Here is a 24,848-nt window from a genome sequence, read left to right as displayed (position 1 = left end):
ACCTAACTTCTGTTTTGAAAAGTGGCTTAGGCACTGCAAGTACAACTTCTAAGACCAGAGGATTTAGGTACCCAAAAGAGAATTTCAGAGGATTTCAGGCAGCAGAGGCAATGTGTGAAAATCTCTCTTCTGCTCAGTGGCTGTTTAGCCTGGGCAACAGTCAGGAAGTGCTGCTTGATTTGGTTGAACGCTGGTCTGTCTTAAGGAGCAAAGAATGCCAGTAGGCATGTTCAAAGCATGCCTAGTATACTAGCAGGACAGGACCCTTAAAAGAATATAGCACTCCCCTGTCCCTCATTTTTTTTCTTTTTTCTTTCTGACAAACTTGCAAGGTTAACTGACTCAGAGAGAGGTAAGGGCACCTGGATTTCATAACCTAGTGATTTAGCCAGTCAGCTGTGAGGGGGAGTCCCAGGTTCTGATCCCTGCTTTCAGTGGTATTTATGTGTTTTAGATTGAACAGTTGCTAGATGAAAAGAAAAAAAAAATTCATGGTATTTGCTGTAGGACCTCTGCTGCTTGTGGAACTTGGAATATAAAATGCCTCTAGTAGCACTCTCTATTAATGACTTTTAAGTGATCCCCTTCTAAAATAAGCTGCGTATAAATGATCTTGATGGATGTCTTCCTTTAAAAGGTGGCTTATGTTCCCTTCGTACTCTGGCTACCAGTGAGCATGAGGAAATGCCAGCTCTTTTTGCTGTGACAGTTCAATATTGTTTTCTGTTCCGCTGCAGATAGCCTGAAGGGGACGTGCTGGCTTAATGTTCAGGACAGTCGTTGTGAAGTCAACATCAATGGTGCCACACTGAAATCTGAATGCTGTGCTACCTTAGGAGCAGCATGGGGCAGCCCCTGTGAGCGATGTGAATTAGGTATAGTGCGGTGCTTTCATGTCCTACATCTTTTGGGAGAAGAGTGTACGTATCAGTACGTAGATTCCCTTCAACGTATTAAAAAAAAATGAAATAAGGGTATCTTAGCACCATCTGTGGAGCTATTTTCAAAAACATAGCTTGTGTACAATTACCTACAGTTACTCATTACAGAGTAGCATTATTATCTGATCATGGGGATAGGGCTAGAGATTGGGAGTGGGAATGCTAAATGTGCACTGTAGTTTATGGAAGAGACCCCATGAGGTCTGAATGATGCCACTTACAGCTGAACCAGCATCAGAATATTTTAACCTTTGGTTTTTAATTTGAACAATAACTGCAGGTGTGTGTATCCTTTCTAACAAACATGATGCAAACATCCAGCAGAGCTCTAGCTGTGCAGTGCAGCACCAAGCAAAAGGTACAAGCTTGGTCACGTTAGGCTGGTACAATTAATAAAGAGCTAATTAGCTCAGACTGAGTACATTCAATTATAATTTTTTTCTGTTCTAGAATTGGCTAAATTTCAACAAGCTTTCATATCTTTACAGCATGTGACATTTTATATTTCAGGCATGCCGTAAGATAATGTCGTTGCTCAGATCCTTTATGAAGTGGGAGTGGAAAAAMTACCTTTAGTTATAACTGGCATCACTAAAGCTCTAAATCTTCAAGGAACTTTACAGGAACTTTATCTTTCAAAAATATTTAAGTACAGATTTTTGAGTAAATGCTTGCCTTTCTTAATGGAAATTATTTTGCATTGCAGAAGTTTGCATATGCTGGCAACTGTGATTGCATTCTTACTGCTACACAAACTTAAGAAACATAACAGGCTAGAATGAATACTGGGAGAGCTAAGCATTCATCTTGCATAACTGGTGTCTGTATAGAATGAAAAGTTGTTATAATATCCTTATCTGCCTTAAAGATTGACCTGATTAGATGCTGAGTGTTCTGGTCTCCCTCCAAGAAAGCACGTAAGAAAGTAATCAATAGAGATTTAATTTCTTCAGCTATTCACTTGGTTCAAGTAACACACCTGAGTCAGTAGTTTTGATTGAGTCTAGAGCACTTGCCACTGTTCACGAAGTATTAAACAGTGTAGGAAAACTGCAAAGCTACATTTATTTTTAAATTATTTACTCTTATGTTTCTATAATTCTGAAGCAATGATAAATCTTTTTGGCTTGATTCCAGATGCAGCTTGCTCAAGAGGATTTGCCAGAGTTAAGGGTGTTACTTGTGAAGGTAAATTGTTGCTTCTTACTCAATATGGCATTTTTTCCCCTCTGGAAATGGGATAAAGGGGATTAATCATGTTCTTTTTTCTTTTCTTTTTTTTTTCCTCTCTGACATAATCATATTGACCTGAGGTAATTGCTATTACAGACAGTTATTGACTGTTAGGAATTGTTAAATGTTACACTGTTTCTTGGAGGATATCAAGAGGATACAAAGCACTTAGAACTACTTCTTCAAAATGCATTTAATCCTTCCTCTCAACCATTTCCAACATAGTGCAAGGAGTCTTACTTAGAAAAGAAATGTGTCATTTTTATGCCTAATGGCTTGCAGATCTTGAAATAGTCCCTTGAGATCACTGGGAGCTTGTTTAGAACTATTCAGATCCTAACACAATATGCATAAGAGTATCTTGCTTTCTGTCATGTACTTCAAATGCTCAGTAAAGTTGTAGCACTCTGCTCAGTAAAGGTAGCACACATTCTGAAACTTCTTTCAACTCTTCACTTCCCAACAGATGTAAATGAGTGTGATGTTTTCCCGGGGGTTTGTCCCAATGGGCGATGTGTTAACAGCAGAGGTTCATTTCGCTGTGAGTGCCCGGAAGGATTGACATTGGATGGAACAGGGCGGGTGTGTTTAGGTAAGAGTCCAGTCAACTCTGCCAGCTCTTTAGCTGTGTAAAACAATTGTCTAATATAATTTTAGGAGTGTGAAAGGATGCTTTGTTTGTTTCTGAATTGCACTGTTTCTTGAAATTGTTTGTGAAGTGTATGGGTTTCAATTTATGCCTGTTTAAATATGAAACAGTTTGTCCCAGTTAAGGCAGAGATGTTAATCACCTGAGGGAATATGAATGTTTGTGTTACAGCTTGTTGTCGCTGCAGTGTGAGCTATGGGTACTGCTGGAGTGCTGCCCTTACTCTGACTCCCATTCCCAAGCAGAAATGCCTAACTCACTGGGAACTCGTTAATAAGCAGTTGGCTGGGCAGCCAGGAGCCTAGTGTAAATTGCACTCTCCTCTAATGCTAGTCCAGTCATTTTTGTGGAACTCAGGTACCGTTTGGTAAATGTTTTGGCACAAACAGTTGTGTTTGAAGGGAATCCAATTGAATGTAGCTGAAGATAAGATTCCATCTTGCACAATGTTGTACAGTGCATTAATGTCTTACACCCACAAAAGATGATGTTTGCCAAGGCAATAGTGATCTTTACCAGAAGGACTTCAGGTATAAAAAATACTGAACCCCTTTGTAAATTAAAGGGAAAAAAAATCCTGTAGCAAGTGTAGTTAGTGTTATTAATCTGTTAATAGTGATCTTTACCAGAAGGACTTCAGGTATAAAAAATACTGAACCCCTTTGTAAATTAAAGGGAAAAAAAATCCTGTAGCAAGTGTAGTTAGTGTTATTAATCTGTTAAACTTTTTGTGCTGGCACAGAAATAAGGAATGAGCTAAGACTTTAATTACTGAGGTTGAATCGGTAAGGTTGGAAGAGACCTCTGGAGATCATCTAGTCCAACCTCCCTGCTCAGCAGGGTCACCTAGAGCACGTTAGACAGGGTCGCATCCAGGCGGGCCTTGAGTATCTCCAGAGAAGGAGACTCCACAACCTCYCYGGGCAACCTGTKCCAGTGCTCCGTCACTCTCACAGGGAAGAAATTCCCCCTCACRGTCAAGCCGAACTTCCTGTGCTTCAATTTCTGCCCATTGCCTCTTGTCCTGTCACATGGGGCAACTGAAAAGAGTTTGTCCCCGTCCCCTTGACACCCTCCCTTCAGGTACTTGTACACATTGATCAGATCCCCCCTCAGTCTTCTCTTCCCCAGGCTGAAGAGGCCCAGCTCTCGCAGCCGTTCCTCACAGGGCAGGTGCTCCAGCCCTCTGATCATCTTYGTAGCCCTACGCTGGACTCTCTCCAGTAGCTCYATGTCTCTCTTGTACCCAGGAGCCCACAACTGGACACAGTACTCGAGATGAGGCCTCACCAGGGCTGAGTAGAGTTGTAAGATGAGGGCAATAAGTAGAAGAGATTCACCACAATTCCTACACTATCCCTTAGCAGAAAGTGTTCCCCCGGCAACCCTGTATCTTTTCTGTAACTATTTTTGGAGCAGAGAAGTGCAGGAGTGAATGTGTCCTAGTGCTTATTACAATTTTGGGTATTATGGAAAGCCATGTTGTTGCAAAAATTTTTTACGGTGCAATTCTGCACTGATGCCCTCCTAGAGAACCTGTATACTCTTTAAAGCTGAGAAGCTATAAAACCCATATTCAGATGCTACCATTTGTTTATGTGGTGTTAAATACAGCATACTTAATTTAGAATGATGTTTCTTTATAAATTTATTGGGAAAATTACCAGCCATGGATTTGTTATGATTTGTAATACATTACATAAAAGTGTATGTTTTAACTGAAATTATTTTGTGCCATGCTCAGCTTCTTCATCTAGGAATTCATTGTTTTACAGTACATCTTTCAGACTGCCTTTTTGAAATCTTTAGAAAATGATGGTCAGAGATGAAGAAAAATACAAACAAGGAAGTGAATTTTTACAGTAGATTTTGGAATTCTTGTTATATTGTTTATCAGTTCTAAGGACTGTAAATATGTGGATACTGGCAACATTTGATTTCTTTTAAGAAAACCGAACAACAGAGCAATTAAAATTTTCAGCCCTTCCTTTGTTTCAGCCAAGGATTTGCCTGCTCTAACCCTCTTTTTCTTTATTGCAACAATGGTCTCATTCCCAAGCAGATTCAAGTTCAGACCAGCAGTTTTCATTTTTTTGCACTATGCCTAAGAGTAGATGATACAAGCAGTTACTAGGATTTCCATTTTTTTTACTGTTAATTCTAATCTTAATATATAGTTATAGAGACTTTTTAAAAAATAACCAGAACTTTGAAGAGGAGCAGATGTGTGTAATAGATATAAATGTCTAATAGAAAAGAGAAATAATTCAAAACTAAGTCTGCCAATGTGCGTGTGTCTGTTTATGTACACGCATGTCATAAGCCATTGTGCATGTTAGGTTTCACTAGCATTTTTTTTTCCATACTTAGTAATACTGTTGCTAGCTATTGTTGTCTGTGGTCCTCAGCCCTGCATTACTCCTCAGTGAGAAATTTGATAAGAACAAGTGTGAATTTAGGTGTTCTTGATAGAGATAAGAAAAGGCTGGAACAAGGTAGCCATTTTCAAGCAACATATACAACTYTCTTACTTTCAAACCCATGCTCAGATTTTAATAAAAAACTGTGCTTTTATATTACAAGACATATGCCTTCTCTTATGCTACATAAGCACTTTGGACTATGTGATACATTTCTCAAATATGTTTATTTCCTGCAGAGTCCACTACAGTGGTTTTAGCAAAAACAAATATTTATTAGCAGTGTATTTGCTGAATCTCTTGAAATGAAAATAAATATGATCTTAATGTGGAATAGTTTACAGGAAACATGAGTATTCTTTAAACAATTTCCACTTCTTTTACTTGCTTCTAAATTGTTTAACTTAAGATGTGCATAGAGTAAATTTATATTGTAAATCTGTATAGCTTTGAAGGACTTGTATGGAAAATAGTTCGGCAGCTCATCTGTGTTATTTTTAGATCTTRCATCTCCTCCAAAGCTTTTTGTGCTAAGCATTTAAAATACTTCTATTAAGTTTGCTAAAGCTTAACTTGCAGTCCAGTATATCATATGAAAAATTAATGCCATATATTTATTCTGAAAATACAGCATTTTAAGTTATGTTATTAGATACTGCATTGTCCTTATGCACACACCAAAATTAACTATGGTTTCCTGGAGCTACGTGCCCTTTCTTAAAGTCTGAATTCTGTTCCTGACGGTCTGGATGAGAATCTTTCTCTTGGCCTCAGCAGGAATTGGGCTGAGCCTTTAATGATCAGTGGCCAAAGGTCTTTTTTCCTGAAAAATATTAATTTGACTGTTGAGTTACAAACCAAACCTCTAGTAAAACAGTTTTGTAGGAGAACTGAGAACTGGAGTAAATACATTGATGCAAACTTCAAAAAGTTAAGCAATGATTGATCCTAACCAGCTGCCTATGCTGAGTGAACTAAAAGCAGAGATGTTGATAGTGGAGAGCTAGCATGTCCTGCCATGGCTCTACTTTTTCAGTGCAAACCCATCTCCTATGATTTTTTTTTGACTTGTTGAGTTGAACAAATACTGGGAGTTTTTTGTAGTCTGTATGGGCAAATGTCCTGGAAATCATTAAACTACCAAAAAATCTCTGTGTAAATGTCACAGACATCTTCTGTAGCTGTAATCAACACTGCCAATTTCCCGTTATTGGTAGTACTTTGGAATTAGGGCATAGAAATTTTCCTGCATTGTAGAAATGTTGACCTGTCCTGTTGACCCTGTTTTTTAATATCAAGTTTTTATTTTAACAAATATAAAACTTCTTCTAAATTTTTTTTAAACTTAAACTATTTTTGTTTTGATGGGAAAATGTATACAAATTGGTGAAAATTGTGAAATATGCTGATGCTATCAAATGGGTTGTTATTGGCATTTTTGGCTGTATGCCGAATACGGCAAAGCTGATGTTCTGTATGTACAGACCAGTGTGTGGTATTTTTTACTGGCACGCTGAAATTAATCTATCTTGTGGTGGGCCTGCCCTTTTGCAAATGGGGCCCCAGAGTACAACCATAATTAAGTTTTCTGAAAATCATACTATATTTCTGCTATTTAGTTTTAAAATAAGACTAACAATGATCAGTGAAATGTATCTTTTCTGCATTCCTTGTATTATTAATCAAATATTTTAAATATAAGGTAGTTGGTTTTTGGTGTTTTTCCCCATAAATGCAGGTCAATTTGCCAGTGAGAATACCTAATACAGTAGAGAAATACATGTCTCGCCTACCAAATACACGTGGAAGCCTAAAAAGCTCATTTACATCAGAGTAAYAGTATGTCTTGATATTGTGAGATTGCAAAATCAATACCTTTATGCGATACAACAGAGGTCTAGAAACTTAGCAGTACAAAACAGTATTAGCCACTTCAAATGATTCAGTGTTGGGAAGAAGCGTCAGTCTTGAGCAGAAATCTGTCTCCCAGAGACTATTCCTCACGCATACACGTACATCAGAAGTAGCTACTTTTGAAAAACAGAAAAGTGTAGCCAAGAGTAAAATTCCCCTTTGTTGTTGTAAAATGAGCAGATATCCGCATGGAGCAATGCTACCTGAGATGGGATGAAGATGAGTGCGTTCAGTCTGTGCCTGGCAAGTTCCGTATGGATGCCTGCTGCTGTGCTGTGGGTGCTGCCTGGGGATCCGACTGCGAGGAGTGCCCTAAGCCTGGCACCAAGGAATATGAGGCTCTGTGCCCCAGAGGTCCTGGCTTTTCCAACAGGGGAGATATCCTAACTGGCAGGCCATTTTATAAAGGTAAGAAGTCGTCCTTGCCTGGTGGGTCTAAAAATGAGTCACAGGTACATCTTGATGTATATTCCAAGGAAATTCCAGAATTTTTATGTTTATTACCTGTTTGAGATGGGAGCTATTGTAGAGATGTTTGCTTTACAGAGCTAACAGTGCTGGTAGAAAATTCAAAACTTGCATGGTGTTCAGATGTTTTACATGAGCTTAAAAGAAAGAATGAATGAAGTTTGAATTTGGTAAGGAGAAAAAGGAAGTGGCAGTGACATGACTGATGATAAGGGAGCTCAAATGATAAGAACAACAGAAAATGTGCATCTTTTTTAAAGTAGTGCTTTGCAAAGAGTGAACTGAGGCTAAGAATTGTGTAAAGTTAGGGAGTTTAAGATATAAACATAAAAGATTACTGTGATTTTGCCAGGGTTCTCTAAAAGTGAGACTGGAGAGGCATGGATGTTTTCTGTGGACACTGTAAAATTTGCAGAGTTAATACTAATAAAGGGATTAAACAGGAAGGATGTCTGAGGTTACTCTCAGATTCTGAGGGCAATGGAGTTGCATGACAGAGAAGTAAAAACCATCTGTCCCTGCTATCCAGTTGTTCCTGGTTTCCCTACCCCAAAAGGTGTGAAAAACAAAACTTAATGTGTTGGAAAATGGCTAAGAAACCAGATCTGAGATACTTTTTGGGACTGAGATCTGAGAAGAAAACTCTAAATTTCTCGGTGTTTAGAAGCTAAGGTGATCTTGAAATATTTTAATGTCTGGTTTATTTTTCTAAAAAGATATTTTTGGAAATGTCTGAAATATGTTGAGCTGCTTGAGTAAACTTTAGCAGGTTGGCACTCTATTTCACCATGAATAAGCTCTAATTTTCTAGAGCTACTATTCTTCTCAGGCCAAACTGTGGAAGTTCAGTGRTGATAAGGAGTTTTGTCCATTCTGTGATTTTTGTAGGGGTTTTCTGTTTCTTTCTGGTTTTGTATTTGCACCATACTTTATTAACACTGATACCCATGAGATATAATTTTGTCTCATGGCAGATTATTCTCGGGTAAGAACAATCATCCAGTAAGTTATATTCACTGAGTATAAGAAAGCCTGTTCAACTTTGTAAATCTCCTTATGGGCATGTGAGAGAGGCTGACATACAGGTTTTTTCACAATCAGTGTTATCCCAGCTGTCCAGGACAACAGACTTAGGAAAGTGAAACATTTCACTTGAAATTCTACAAGAGAAAAGCTATCCTTTTATAAACCAGCACAGAGAAACTGTGTGTAGTTATTGTGTTAGAAAGCAAAATGATGCACAACACACATTGGTAAGAAGGAACAGGAAGTTACCCCTGAATAAAGTTTGTTGTTGAGCATTTAAGAATTCTGTTTTCTTTTGTCTTTATTTTATAGATATCAATGAATGTAAAGTATTCCCTGGTATGTGCATGAATGGTAAATGCAGAAATACAATTGGAAGTTTCAAATGTAGATGTAACAGTGGATTTGCTTTAGATATGGAGGAAAGAAACTGTACAGGTAAGTCTTCTATTTCTCCTAGTTTTTAGAAGAACTTGTGCTTGTTGCATCGCTTGATGATCTGTAAATATACTGTCATTTATTTCCTCATTTTTTAAAAGCTTTATCCCTGTGCAGAATGGTCAACTTTCTATAAGTCTCCCTTTCAGAAAGTTTTCAAATAAATATAACTTTCTTCTGATACATGTACGTTAGAATTTTGGTGAACTGTTGTTAAACTTGCTCAAATAATGCCCTATCAGTACGACCTGTAAAAAACCATAAGGATCACCAGCAGTAAAGTGCAATATATTAACATGCTAATTAACTTATACCCTTCACTCTCTACACATTGTATTACCAAATGAACTGAGAGACTTCACTGCAAATTATTTTTTTATTTAGACTTGATGACTAAGCACACACATACGCACCACTGCAACTCTGCCATCAATGCAATGTTCACTCAAGTGTGCAAGATGCATGCATTCAATATAAAAGTTTAATATTTTGTTCTTTACTGTCTGGAAAAACTGGAATTGAAGATAAGTTTGATAGTTTTCTGGTTATGAGAACCTGGATGCCTGCATTGTGGGTGGCTCTGTGCTGAAAATGAAGGAGGTTTTGTTCTACAGCTCTGGAGTCTGTAAGTGTGTCTGAGTAATATGAAGTGTGGGTGGTAAGGCATGTGAATTGAGGTTGGTCTGGATGTTAATATTGCCCTAACTGGTGATTTCCTTGTTTTTATAGTGATTGAATTGATGAGAAATGCATTTAAGTAACTTTATTTCTAAATTAACGAGAGTAGGTCGGAGAACTTCTCCCTACAAAGGTTTTTTTTCTTTTGTTCTGTTTTTCATTGAAACATTGTTCTGATGAAAGCATTCCACTGACCAGCCTTAGAGACTCAGATTTTATTAAATGGGAGCCTTTTTGTGTTTTAAATTAACAACAAAATGTTTTATAAAGCCTACAGGAGGCCAAATATTCTCTGACTCTCCAGGCCCACCACATGGATTGCCATCCCACAGACCTCCACACATGTGTACATGAGGACTCAACTGTCTTGCCCAGCAGAAACCTAGCTATGAGGAGTAACACAGAGGAAGGGAGAAAAGACTCTCACCTGTGTGAAAAACAGCACTTGTATTTGTTTGTACTTTCCTAGTTTCCTGGAGCCACTTGCACAACAAGTCAGTCTCTGGGCCAACTCATTGCCTCACCCTCAGACATACTGATGCCTTCTGTGCACTGTTATTCCTTGCTCCTCTCTGGACTTGCTGGGTGTCAGGAGCAATTCTGTGCTCTGTCCTGGATTAATCTTGTCATCGTTTTAAGCACTGCTATTTTTATTCCTTGTGACTTTCTTCAAAAAAGTTAATGACACGATATGAATGGAGCTGAAGGTAGAGGGTGTAGTGGAGAGCATGAAACAAAGAAATCGAACTAGGATGAGACACTGGATGAGCAACAGAATCAGGCAAAAGAGAAGGCTGAAGAAGTGTGAGGAGATAGGGAGGAAGAGGTTATCCAACTCTTCTTTCCAGCCCTCTCCTTCCTGATCTGTTTCACTGGATCATGTCCATACTACAAATTCATCTTGAGCTTCCTGCCTCACTACCAAAGTGCCTTACAAAGAACCCTTCCAAATCAGTTTCTTTTCTCTTTTTCATCTTCTAGAAACTTGCTGTGGCTTTCCAGAGTAAGTTGCATTCAAATATAAAATATAAAAGCTATAAGGAAGCAAAGAACTGTGAGGATAGCTTTCAAAGGAGTTATTTTAACCTCGTAAGTCCTAARTGGAAGGGTAGATGTAAGTTTGTAATGTTACTTCTTTAGAAATAACTTTATAAGAAGTGATTTTATACCAATGGCACTTTAGTCACAAAGTCATTTGGTACCTGCATAAGGATAACTCAGAATGTATTACAGTTACTGTCCTTAGCAATGTAACTGTAAATTGCACTTAATAGAAGCTTACTTATCACAGAGTTTACTCTCTAGCTGAGAGATATGAAGACACTGCATTATGAGTCTTTCAAAAACAGTTTTTTATATAATCATCCTTTTAAATTCTAAATGAAATACATATTTCTCTATTTTTCTGTACACTATATCCAATTTCTATGGAATTCATTTACCACAGCCTCATCTCATTTCTGTGAAAAACAGGATTACTTTAAACTGTTTGATTTTTCTCCCTTCATTTACTATCAAATAGACATTGATGAGTGCCGGATCTCCCCAGACTTATGTGGAAGTGGTACCTGTGTCAACACTCCAGGAAGCTTTGAGTGTGAGTGCTTTGATGGTTACGAAAGTGGATTTATGATGATGAAAAACTGCATGGGTAAGTGTTGCCAGCATGACCTGGAGTCTTTCCATTTGCTCTACAAAGCCGGACTGTACTCTGTACTACTTGAAGTTCTGCACCACTGAACCCTTTATATGCATAATTATAGTGACTTTATGAACAAATGAGAGAGATGTGCAGCTTATAGGACAGATAATTGAACTCTGCCTCAGGCTTTGATTGTTATTTCTACTAATTTCAGTTATGCATTTCTATATTAGGTAATTTTAGAATGTCAGCAACTATGCATTCATGTAATGGCTAATGAGTTATCCAAACATTTGGTAAAACTAAGAAGAATGGAGTTTCAAAAATAACAAGTGATTTAAGTTTCCTTGATTTTCTTAGGCCTTAAGATATTCTGAGAGTGTTTCAGAAAATGGTGTCTCTTTAAAGTGTCTAAAGTTTTAAGAGCAGAATTTGAGGTACCAAAAGTTACTGGCTACCTTTAAAAGTCTCACGAGGGTCTTCTGCTTACACTATGAAAATGAAGTCTGAGATTTTCTTCTTCAATGAATCCTCTTACGCCTATGTTACAAGATCACTTTTATTATTATGGCTCTGAAAACCTTTTTTTTTTTTTGTTATGCAAATATGTCTTTGATAAGGGTGTGTGTGATAAAGCTATATAAACAAAGCAATGCATCTTTGCTCAGCAGTTACTGAAACAGTATCAGAGAATAGCTAAAGCTGGAAGGGACCTTTAGAGATGATCTAGTCCAACCTCCAGCTCAAAGCAGGGCCAGCTAGAACAGGTCATCCAGGACCATGTTCAGTTGAGTTTTGAATCTCTCCAAGGATGGAGATTACACAAGCTCTCTGGGCAGCCTGTTTGAGGGTTTGACTACCTCCACAGTAAAAAAGTTTCTTCCTTTGTTGAAATGGAATTTCCTGTATTTTTCAATATGTGCCATTTGCCTCTCATCCTGTCACTGGGGACCCCTGGGAAGAGTCTGGCTCCATCTTCTTTACTCCCCTGCCCACTCATTCCATCAAGCATTTATACATTTTGAAAGGATCCCACCTGAACCTTCTATTTTCCAGACAATTTCAGCCTCTTCTCATACAACAGATATTCTAGTCCCTTGATCATCTTTGTAGCCCTTCACTGGACTTGCTCCAGTATGTCAGTGTCTTTTTTGTACTGAGGAACCCAGAACTGGACACAGCTTCCAGATATGGCCTCACCATGACTCTTTCTAATGCAGCTGAGGAATATTATTGTCTGTCTTTGTTGCAAGGACATGTTGGTGGCTCATGGTCAACTTGGTGTCCAACAGGATGCCTGGGTATTTTTCTGCAAAGCTGCTTTCCAGATGGTTAGCCCTCAGCCTGCACTGGTGCATGAGGTTATTCTTCCCCAGGTGCAGGACTTTGAATTTCCCTTTGTTGAAGTTCTCAAGGTTCCTGTCAATCAATTTCTCCAGCCCATCAAGGTCCCTCTGAATGAGGGAYACATCCATCTGGTGCATCAACCACTCCTCCTGGTTTTGTATTGTCTGCAAACTTGCTGAGGGTATGCTCAGTACCATCATCCACGTCGTTAATACAGATGTTGAACATTTACTGGCCCCAGTATCAACCCCTGGGTACACCATTTGTGACTGTCTTCCCACTGGTCTTCATGACACTGATAATAACTGTTTGAGCCCAGCAGTTCAGCCAATTTTCAGTCTACCTCGTTGTTCACTTACCTAGTCTGTGCTTTGTCTGTAAGGATGTGGTGGGAAATAGTGTCAAAAGCCTCACTAAACTTGAGACAAACAATAGCAACTGCTCTCTCCTCATCCACTGCACTAGTCATTTTTTGGTAGCAGGCTGTCAGGTTGGTTGAGCATGATTTCCCCTTCATAAATCCATGCTGACTGTTCCCAGTCATCTTGTTGTCCTTCATATGTTTGGAAATGGTTTCCAGAATTATTTGCTCCATCACCTTCCCAAGGGATTGAGGTGATGTTGACTGGCCTGTAGTTCCTCAGATCCTCCTTTTTGCCCTTCTTGAAGACAGGAGTGCCATTTGCTTTCTCCCAGTCTTTAGGAACCGCTGACCACCTGATCACCACTACCTCTTACCTTTCAAAGATTATTGAGAGTGGCCTCATGGTGACATTGCCTGGCTTCCCATTTAGGTCCATGGACTTGTGTATGTCCAGTTTGTTTAAATGCTCCCTAACCTGATCCTTTTCCACTGAGGGTAAGTCTTCATTACTCTAGACTTTCGCACTTGTCTCAAGGACCTGGGATACCTGAAGGCTAATCATAGCAGAAAGATGGCATTAAGTGGCTCAGTCTCTTCTGTGTCCTTTGTCATTTCTTCTCCTGCCTCATTCAGCAACAGACTCGCATTTTCCTTAGTCTTTTTTTTGACTGCTGATATATCTGTAGAAGCCGTTCTTGTTGCCCTTCATGTCTCTTGTAAGGGTCAACTCCAGGTGAGCTTTGGCTTTCTTTAACCCCATCCCTGCATGCTCAGACAGTGTGTCTATATTCCTCCTGGGTCACCTGTCCCTGCCTCGACCTCTTCTATGCTTTCTTTTTACGTTTGAGCTTAGTCAGGAGCTTCCTGTGCTCTTGTCTGAGCTCAGGCATGTAGTCCTGTGGTCCAGAAGGCGATGCAGACTTCTTGCCATCTTTACTTGATTGCGTGCACTTTGGGATGGACCATCTGGCATCTTGCAGGCTCAAAAAGTCACTGCCTGAATTGCAAGTGAATGCAACAAGGAAGCTAAACCGTGCAAGTTGAATAGCCTTCATGAGGGACAGAGTACAAATGCAGACAATGTTTGTCAGAGATATATCATCTGAGAGACAGAGACAGGGAAACAATGTCAAATAAGTAAACAGAATAAGAAGATAAGAAATTAATTACTTCTTCAGTGATTTAATTTTTTGCAAAAACTAAGAAAGGAAGGCATAGCATTGGATAGAAACATTTTGGAGCTGTGAGGATTATGCAAGCAGGAGTGTATCAGAGAGATGTTTGATTCTGTCATCAGACAGTTTCTCCTCTAATGTGATTAACCTGCAGGACTCCATGATATCTTTCCTGATCTCTGAGGCTGGAAAAAAGTAATACTTGCCTGTCTAAATAAACAGAAGCCTCCAATGTCAAGGATAGCTGTCCATAATGCTTTCTGGGACTCTGAAAGTATGAATGTATCTTGAACTTTGAATGTCTTTCATTTTCTGTTCATCTATGGCTATAGTGTTAGCTGTTTTTATCTGTTTTGAGTCAAATACTCAAATTTCCATTTTAAGTTGTAGCAAACATTTTTCTCAACCACATATCCGCATATGTGGTAGTTATCAAATGGAAAAACTGTTTGGTTAGAAGTTTACATGCTTGTCTCTATTACCTGCAAAAAAAAAAAAAAAAAAAAAAAAAAACAATGACAATGCATGCATAAATGGACTTATGGTTGCCTTTAGAAGCCACTATTTTGAAAATTACATCATATTAATACATTGTTCTAAATGGTAACCAAATAAATAGACGATATCTTTTCTGGTTTCCTATTTCTCTTAGACTATTTCCTTCTGAATGATGAATTTCTGGTTTTGCTTGAGGGGAAAAAACATCTTTAGAGTCTAACCATACTTTTTTTTGCCTGCATTGTTATGCAGCATAAGGAAAGGAGGAGCATTGCTTCAATAAAACGATCCTTTTGTTTGTGATCTCTAGGTTTTGAGGTACTTAAAATGAGAATTGCTTTTCTCTTTGTTGCTACTTAGTAATGGTTCTGTATTTTGTTTATCATGGTTTCTTTTAGATATTGATGAATGTGAACGCAACCCTCTGCTGTGTAGAGGTGGCACATGTGTGAACACAGAAGGCAGTTTTCAATGTGACTGCCCTTTGGGACATGAGCTGTCACTGTCACGTGAGGAATGCATAGGTGAGTTTCTAGTAAGAATAGCAGTTTTCAGCTTTCTAAGAAGAGCAGTCATTTGTGATGTGGAAACTTCCTGTCACTGGCAAGAATGAGGCCTCAGGAATATCCGATACAAATTAATGTTCCTCCTTTATGTGAATGCCTTCAAACTAAAACCTTGTAACAGATCCTGGAAAATCTCCAGTGCCCTCAGTACTGTTGACTTCAAAGAAGAGTATTTTATCAGGGCTCTTGGGGGCTGTTAAGCAGCTCAAAGGACTATACCACTCATGTTGGCAACTTTCAATTACATTTATAAAAGCACAAAGTGAACTGTGTTCCTACAGGCACAAAAAAGTGGTTTTGTCACTTAGTGTAATGCAGCTCTCCTTTTTGCATGTACTTCACTGAAGTGATGAAGAACATGTAAAAAGCAAATCACCTCTTGGTTTTCTGTTTGGTGCTTATTCACTGCAAGAGTTAGTTTAAAATAGTGAACTGTAGCTACATGAGCTGTGTCTGAGAGAATCTATGAAGCTAATATTCACAAACTCAGAGAATAAGCCTACTGTCACTGGCTTAAGTGTGCTATTCAGATGTCCATACCTTGACTGAATATGCTAAGAACAAGAAATTTAAATCATATGGAAGCCACTGGTTTAAAATATTATTGCTCATTCTTGTTTCTCCGGCATTTGTATAGTTAGAGTCTGCCTTCTGAATGATAAGAAATTGTTACGAATGATTCTTTTCCAGATGTAAATGAATGCTCATTAAGTGACAATCTCTGCAGAAATGGCAAGTGTGTGAACATGATTGGAACATACCAGTGTTCCTGTAACTCTGGATACCAGGCCACGCCAGACAGACAAGGCTGCATTGGCAAGTGTTGTATACCTTCACCTATGTGTTTTTATTTCAACATGTATTTTTTCATCTATCTTTTGTTTTCATTTCATTTCATACTTCCCTTCTGAAATGAAACAGAGCCACCTTCTACTATTAGGTATATCATGAACTGTCTGGAATCCCTCTTTAAAAGTATTGGAAGAGATGAAAAGGTTGTTGTTCTATTGAACTCTGTAGAACACAGAAGAAAATACTCTTATGATACTACTTCATTAAAACCAAGAGCTTGAGCCTAATATGCAGAAAATGTTGTTCCATTTCTTGATCAAAGCAACAGATTCCAGTTGCTAGTGCATTGCTACTTTTTTGTTCACTTTTTCTCCTTGCTGCATACTTTTCTAAAATCCTAGGCTAACTTAGTCTAAGTTACGAAGGTTGWAAACCCATTGCCAAGAAGAAAAGAGGGTGTGAGCAATTTTTTATTTGTAGATTTCGTTTTTTTAACAGTGTCTCCTTTTAGTTTTTGCAAAACTATAGATCTGTACTAAGTTTCAAACATTCATGAATCTTTAATTTCTCAAGGGCTTTTCTTTCCAAATGCAGTCTTGTACTTTTTTCTTTCATTTGCATTGCTAATAATACATAACAACAAAATCAACAACAAAAAGGTAGCCACTTGCTCCCATAGATAAAATTTCAGCTGAAGCAGGGAAGGCTGAAAAAAGCATAAATCAGAGACTGTAGAATGAGAATAAAAATTCAAAATCACATCACTGATAAACTGGTTCATCTGCTAAGTAAAATGAGAAGAGAAAATGATTTCCCTTATAGAAGCAGAATTACTAAATAACCTAGTACTAATGTTATTTCCCAGATATTGATGAGTGTATGATAATGAATGGAGGCTGTGACACCCACTGCACTAACTCAGAAGGCAGCTATGAATGTAGCTGCAGTGACGGCTATGCTCTAATGCCGGATGTCAGGACATGTGCAGGTAGGTTTTAATATCTTCATGAGATTTCATTAAAAAATAAAAGTTCAAGAATCATCATTTCGCTAATGTGAACATGGTACTCTTTTAGCCAATTCCTACCACTGTGACACTGTTATTACCTGCTTTTATTCCAGATATTGATGAATGTGAAAACAATCCAGATATCTGTGATGGTGGACAGTGTACTAATATTCCGGGAGAATATCGCTGTCTCTGTTACGATGGATTTATGGCTTCTATGGACATGAAAACTTGTATTGGTAAGTAGCTGTATGTACCAAATCTAGTTTAGCCCTAAAAACTGTACAGCTAATGTTTTAGGATTTTATGCTGAAATCCTGAAAACAGGTTTAAACTATATATGTAAATTACAGAAAACAAAAGATCCATAGACTTTCCTTGCCTATCAGTATAGATATTAGGAAGACTCTGAAAGGATGTTAAGATTCATCCATAAGGATGAGTCAACTCATGGAATTCCAAAAATAGAAGTGATTTAATCATAACTGTAATCATACTGTCTCTTGTAAATTTTTTAGTATGTTCCCTCACCTACTGAAATTTACCATGAGTGATTACAAAAGGAAGTTAAAAWGAAAAGTGTTTCCTCAAATTAATCTGATGTGTTTAGTTTATCTTGGTGTTTCCATTTTATACGGTTTCATATATTTTTATTTTAAGTTTGAACATACTAATAAAATAGTTTTATATATTTTGAACATCTGTCAGACAAAGCTTTCATTACTCGTTTTATATATGTGCATGTGCACACAGACGCATGCACTCTGAGGAGAAAGTACTTAAAGGAAATGCTGAGCAAAGCTGTCCTGACCTGTTTGTGTCTCCTTTCCTCCACAGAGTTGAATTGGAGATTTTCTTTCACTTTCACTTTTAAGTTACTCCAGATTCTTTCAGTTTGGGCTCATATCCCAATGTTTACCTAATCAACTTGAAAGTTAGAACGGACCTTTTYAATGAGTTTTTCACATTACCCATGTTAGTAGCTGTAAAATGAGATAAACTGTTTTCATTTTATACACGACTACTTTTAACTGTTTTCTTAGAAAATAAAAACTAAAATCTAAGGTTATAATCTACAGTGAGGAAGTGTAAATTTCTTTTATATATGTAATTGTTTTTCTTGCTAACAGTATCATCAAGTTTGTTAAAAAGCCTTCAGAGTTCATTAAGTTTCTTGCTGGAACTAACATCAAAGTGTGGGTTTTYTGTAGAAATATTTGCAATATTTTGTATTTATTTAATAGCATGTGAAATAAGATGCTCCTTGCTTTTTAACTGGTATAAAAGCTGAGCTTTTTTTTAATAAAGTCAAAACTTTACATAGGTGTAACTGATAATAAGACCATGCCTTAAGTACTAGTTTTTAATCAGATCTGTAATTATAATCCATTTAGCTCTCAAGGTAGGTAAACGCTGAAATCATGTTAAAGCTCTGTAATATAATTGCAAGCCTATGCTGAAGATTCAGCGTGCAGTATAAGAATCTAAATCACAGCTTTGGTACAAACTATGTTATCTTGCTTTAGGAGTGGTTTCCTTTCTAATGGAAAGTTCTCATCATATATGCAACATGCAGTGAAACTGGGAGAGCCATCAACAGCAAACTTATCTCTCTTGAAGCTTCAGCCTGCGTCCAAGCAGCAAGTGCTGAGCAGTCACACTGTGTCCCAGGTGTCTGGGAAGGGAGTCTGGCACAAGAGCGCTTCTGCAGTTGTGATATGTCTGGTTTTCCGTGTCACATTTTTTTCCTTTTATGGTTGTAGAACAACTTCTATGGTTGTGGCTTATGACTTGCTATTTCAGCAAGGGTCTTTTTTCTCCCCCTGCAGCCTGACTTCTCCTTGAAYGTTGCCCTTGTGGTGGCCTTCCATCTTTGCATGTGCCAGTGAGAGCTCCAGGTTTTTGGAGCATTTCTTCATAAGAGCATACTCTTACGCATCTGTTCTTCACCTCTTTCCCAAATTTACTTTCAGCAGCACAATTAGGACAACAGTTCTTGACCTGTCCTTTCATTCACCTCAGCTTTGAGTGACAGAGTGTGAGCATTTTGATTTTTTTCCCCCATCTTGAAATTTCCTTCACCTCCTTTCACAGTCAGATTTCTTTTTCTTTGGTCAGCAAGGAATTATAACATACTTGGAATCATTAATAAAAATCATCTTGTAGCTACCCATTTTCCAAAGGCAGAACAGAATGATAGCTACTGTGCTAAAGAGCTGTCTATAGTTGAAATGCAAACACTCTAAGAAACTAAATTGAAGCGTCATAGATACTCTCAAAATACGATCTTTCACTCCAGTAAGAGAAGGGTTTGGAAGTGTTTCAGTTGTGGTAAGAGTACTGTGTCTGGCTGCTTTGTAGTTCAGACGTTTGCAGCGAGATGCTGGAAGAAGCAGATCAGTCTTGTCTCAGCAGAGCAGACTGCAGGGGTAAGTCTGCAGCTGCCCAGAACCTGAGGATATTTAGCACATGGAAGCTTTCATCTGCCTCCTAGTTACAGCTCAGTGCATTAGGAAATTAGAGATTGTTGTGATGTGTTTAGAAGACTGACAAATCAGGCTAGTTTTAAATTGTGAAATTAAATTTTACTGAATTCATTCATTAATACCACACTTACTGGTGGTCAGTTCTTACAAAATATTGATCATTATCGCCACATGTACAAAACTCTTAGTCTTTAACAATCATATTCTAAATGAGCTGTGAGTATACAGTACCATGGAGATGATCCCATGTGGTTAGCATTGATGTCTGCAGGCTTTGGTGGTTCTTGGTTGCAAAGGTCAAGGTGATCAAGCTTGAGAGCATGTTGATGAGAATAGAACTGAAGTGTGCTTGTCATCTTTCTTCTCTGATTTTCCTTGCTTATTTTTATGCTATTGCTCCCTTCCCAAAAAGGGCAGTAYTCTCTGCTCATGATGCAACTTACCTCATTTTCTTGTCTTGTCTGTTGTTATTCTGTTGTATTCAGGAGGATTTATTGCGTATTTGCAGTCCCTTATGCTTATCTTATCCTTACTCCAACAAATTTTGTTACTTGGTTGCCTCATACGTGCAACTACACCCTTCATTCTTTGCACTTCTGATGGTCACATTGCTCACACCCTTATGCCGTATTGTACGTAGCCATGACATCCCAGTGTTACTGAATACTTACATTCGGTTATTAGTTACGCCATTTAATATGCTTTTATGGGGGTTTAAGGCAAGCTAACATTAATTATATCCTGATTACACTTYTAATTTATTGGTATCCCAAGCCTCTGTTTAGGCCACATTACTGTATACATGCCATTTTACCGCACTCAAACAACTGCAAACACGAGAAATGCCTTTTTGTTCACAGTACAGCAACTCTCTTCATTSTCATAGCATGATAATATTATTTAATATCATTTTGAGAGCTCTATGAAAACATTGGATAGTGTTTTTCAAAAGTTATTGAGCCATGTGGCCTCACTGTAATATGACTCAGAACACATTCGTGTAAAATTGTTCAGTTAGTTAYTTGACAGCTATCTGGTTTTAATCTGTTCTTCTGCCAGCTTCATGGTTACCAAGATTCATTGTCTTTTATGTATTGAATTTTAATTAAAAACTGCTTGACTTTACATATTTTTATTTTTTTGTGTAACTTTATCTAATTGTGTTCAGAGATACCAAACAAATGTATCAGATTCTGAGAACTGAAGCCTGTTGATATTTTGAGCACAGAAAAAGTGGTCAATTAACTGAATACAAGTTTATTTGGAAGAAAATTGTAGCTTATTATGATTTGTAAAAAATAAAATAAATAAAGTAAAAACCATAGAGTGTATCTTCTAGAAAGTAGTTGACTTTAYAGTCTAATAAATAGTATTTCAATCCAATTAGAAAATATTGAGGTGATAGGACTGTGTAGATTCATCCTTACTTGTTTTTCTTTTATTTAAAAGAATACAGAATGGAATGGCTGAAGCATATTACAATGAATAATAATAATGCCATGCATTGGAGTGGTGAAGAATGCTTCTGATGTCTTCACCGTACTAAAGTTATTCCAGAAAGACAAAGTGTACTGTTAAAAGACAGTAACGTTCAGCTAACAATGAATTCGTGTGTGCTTACAGATGTGAATGAATGTGATCTGAATTCCAACATCTGTATGTTTGGGGAGTGTGAAAACACTAAAGGCTCCTTCATTTGTCACTGTCAGCTAGGATATTCAGTCAAGAAAGGAACCACTGGATGCACAGGTAAAGCATTTTTCCAGTGTTATGTCATAGTGTGCATGTGTCTTCACTGGCTTTAATGTAAAATATACCCACAAATGTTCACAGACAAATGAGAGGTATGCTCCTAGACCAGTATCAGTGTGATATTGGAAGTCCTTTATGTAACTGTGATTTTACAGGTAAAGCTTTTATCAGTAAGAACAGGGGAATGCCTGTGGTACCAAATGCAGTTTGAGTGGGTACAGCTGCATTTGTATTAGAAATTTTTTATCATTACTGAATTAAAAAACATTTCTCATGCATATTTTAAGTATGAATACAGTTGTGTTAATGTAACTCAGCAAGAACTCATCTGTCAACTAAAGCTGCAGGAACTGACCTATAGTCTAAGAACAGGACAAAAGGAAAAAAAGCAGAAGTGTGAAAAAGAAAAAAGGTGGTGGAAGGTGGTGGAAAATGAGGGAAGTTGTGCCTGTGTATGCAAAGGCTCATTACGTTTTTAGATGTACCAAGATCAGCCTATATTAATGTGTGCGAAAAATTTAATTTCACACTAAGAAACACTGAGAAAGCAAACTGACTGTAAACATGTTTACAAAGAACAAAAATGGAAATACAATTTTTACTTTTTTTGTTCGTTTATGATAGAAAGTAACTTGCTTTAAAATGTTATAACTTGCTTTAAAATGTTATACAGTCTTGTAATTTGTTTTTTAAACGAGTGTAAAACATGCCAGAGGAACATCATTCATAAAATTCCAGTGCTCCTAGGTATTGGTATTGAGCTTTACTAATCAGTTTATTTTGTGATTGTAGATGTGGATGAGTGTGAAATCGGTGCTCACAACTGTGACATGCATGCCTCATGTGTCAATGTACCTGGAAGTTTCAAATGTAGTTGCAGAGAGGGATGGGTTGGAAATGGCATTAAATGTATTGGTAAGTGTGTAAAAAATTAATTTTTTCTCTTTGTTTAGTCCAGAGCATGCAGTGTGACCATATGATTACCCAGAAATTTATACTTAAAATAGTGTTCTTCTACTAAGCTGTGTTGGTAAGAGGGGTAGATAAGATCCTGATATTTCAGAGGGGTGGTTTTTTTTAAAGAAAGAATTCATATTTTGTCAGAGGTGTGTACTGTATTATGAGATTTCACTGCCGACCAAAGATTTTTAAGTAATGTCTGAGGAAAAAAAGGAAAGGCTCCATGATCTTTATTATTATTATTTGATTAAAGAGATGTGAGGTTCTACAAAAAAAGACCCACTTCAAAGGGAAAAATCTGAAAGGTGTTTCTAGCAGAATCTTCCTGGTTAGACTAGTTCCTGGATATAGTGTGTTAATTTAGAAGACTCTTTAAAAGTGGGTGTGAATTTACTGGTCAAAGGGTAAAAGGAAACTATAAGCTAACCCATAGCACAAGTTAGTGTGAGAAATGGTCCTGATTCACCTTGCCATGTACCTGCATGGCTACTTCCATAGATGAAGTTGCCCTCTAGGGGAAGGAGAATCTCTCTCTCCCTCCCCCAATCTCTCTCTGTTTTGTTTTGTTTTGTTTCTGGTTTTTTTTTTGTTTTGATCCAAATTAGTATCCATTCAAGTTAAGGAGGAAGCTTACAATGACTTTCATAGAACTTGAGTTAGGCTGCTTGTGAATGCTTTTACTAATTGATAAGACTCACCAAATGTTTGACAGGTTTTCACACTACCATATCTCTTTGTTTTGTTTATTTTTAACTAATTTTGATTGCAAGTTCTTTAACAAGATRTTAGCATTCAAGTAATGATATCAGCATTTACTCTTAATGAGTCAACTGAATGCCCTCTGTTGCTTGGAATTATTTTCTCCAAGCCCGTACAATGTGAAAGAAATTTTAAAAGAAGAAATTTTAATACTAAATCACTATATACTAAGCAAGTATCTTTTAATGAGAACTTAATACATCTGTGGAGAAATAAATCACCTTTGCATTTTGGCCTTTTAGCTTGACAGTTCATTGTAAGCGAAGTATATTAGCTGCTCTGTTACTATTTGCRTTCTTTTGCCTCGATGTACAGATCTTGATGAATGCTCCAATGGGACTCACCAGTGCAGCGTGAATGCTCAGTGTGTGAACACCCCAGGGTCATACCGCTGCGCCTGTGCGGAGGGTTTCACAGGGGATGGATTTACTTGTTCTGGTAAGAAGTTTCTGTGAAACCTCATTTTTCACTGATTGTTTCTCTTGTTAGAAAGCTTTACAAAGTTAGATTAACTCCAAAGTGCAAGAGAAAAATRGTCAGAGTATCTTTCAAGATAAGGATTCTTCCTATAAGCTATGGAAATAYTAATGAAGGCACCTGACACCTCTTTTGATTTGTATGACAGATTGGGTTGGTATGTTGGTAAAGCTCCCGTCTGCTCCTTCCTCCTCCTCTTCTCCCCAGTCAGCTGGTGCATATACTGCTTTCAGCAACAGGTTCTGCAGCCAAGAGCACAAAAAGTCTAGCTCTTTGTCTTGTAGACTGGGTCTGGTTTTGGTGGGGAAGTCAGCGTCTATTTTCCTCTCACTATGCTACTTAGAACAGATTTTAATCATTAACRTAGTATTTTTAAAAAATATACAGTTGAAAATATTTTGCTTTATCTCTGCACTTAAATTTGGTGGTAGCTGTTCGCTATTTAAGAATGAATTTTCTTTAGCGCACAGCAAGCAATTCAAATTAACCTGAAGTGTAAAGGATTATACCAGTTTATATAAGACATAAATGCTTGTGCACTGAATTACAGTGGGGTTTTTTTATCACTTGTGGAGCACAGATGCTACAATATCTCTGCTGTTGATTTCTRATTTGTTCTCTTATGTAGACAGTACGTTTGAGGGTTTGGAGGGGTGATATCAAAATACCTATGGAGTAATTTYATTGCACTTGGCTAACTAGCAAATTTTAGATCAGAATTAATTTATGTCGTRAATAGCCACAATCTTCTCTCTGATTAGTAATGTCAATATTTTAATGCAGAAATAGGATCTTCAAATATTGTTTGCTTATGTATTTTGGGAGATTAATAAACAAGAACTTTCATCCGTGCTATTGACACACACTGTTTTCAGATCATCTTCTACTTTTTTTTGGTAAGGTTAGAAGGGACCTCTGGAGATCATCTAGTCCAACCTCCCAGCTCAAGCAGGGTCACCTAGAGCGTGTTAGATAGGATTGCGTCCAGGCGGGTTTTGAGTATCTCCAGAGAAGGAGACTCCACAACCTCTCTGGGCARCCTGTTCCAGGGCTTTGTCACTCTCATARTAAAGTTCTTCCTCACATTCAGGTGGAACTTCCTGTGGTTCRGTTTGTGCCTATTGCCTCTAGTCCTGTCRCATGGAACTATTGAAAAGAGTTTGTCCCCATCCCCTTGACACCCACCCTTCAGATACTTACACACATTGATAAGATCCCCCCTCAAAACTATTTTAAAAAAGTCAGATTGTATAG

At 37.7% G+C, this 24,848-nt stretch overlaps 1 protein-coding gene across 2 annotated transcripts in view; it reads left to right on the top strand.

Annotated features, from left to right (window-relative positions):
• The window catches only part of FBN2 (fibrillin 2), a 183,219-nt gene that overhangs the window by 108,952 nt on the left and 49,419 nt on the right, over positions 1-24,848 (top strand). For both annotated transcript variants that reach the window (XM_085323252.1, XM_085323251.1), the window contains exons 21-33: positions 738-875; positions 2,079-2,129; positions 2,641-2,766; positions 7,338-7,565; positions 8,964-9,089; positions 11,290-11,418; positions 15,192-15,317; positions 16,050-16,175; positions 17,017-17,139; positions 17,274-17,399; positions 21,270-21,395; positions 22,191-22,313; positions 23,433-23,555. In XM_085323252.1, coding sequence (XP_085179378.1) covers positions 738-875; positions 2,079-2,129; positions 2,641-2,766; positions 7,338-7,565; positions 8,964-9,089; positions 11,290-11,418; positions 15,192-15,317; positions 16,050-16,175; positions 17,017-17,139; positions 17,274-17,399; positions 21,270-21,395; positions 22,191-22,313; positions 23,433-23,555 — 1,671 coding nt within the window. The remainder of the gene's footprint in view (positions 1-737; positions 876-2,078; positions 2,130-2,640; positions 2,767-7,337; positions 7,566-8,963; positions 9,090-11,289; positions 11,419-15,191; positions 15,318-16,049; positions 16,176-17,016; positions 17,140-17,273; positions 17,400-21,269; positions 21,396-22,190; positions 22,314-23,432; positions 23,556-24,848) is intronic.

Source organism: Rhea americana, unplaced genomic scaffold (assembly GCF_003343005.1).
Source record: "Rhea americana isolate MKP2758 unplaced genomic scaffold, rheAme1 scaffold_83, whole genome shotgun sequence".
NCBI lineage: Eukaryota > Metazoa > Chordata > Aves > Rheiformes > Rheidae > Rhea > Rhea americana.
Note: the sequence above shows the minus strand (reverse complement) of the source record. Positions and strands in the feature narration are given on the sequence as shown.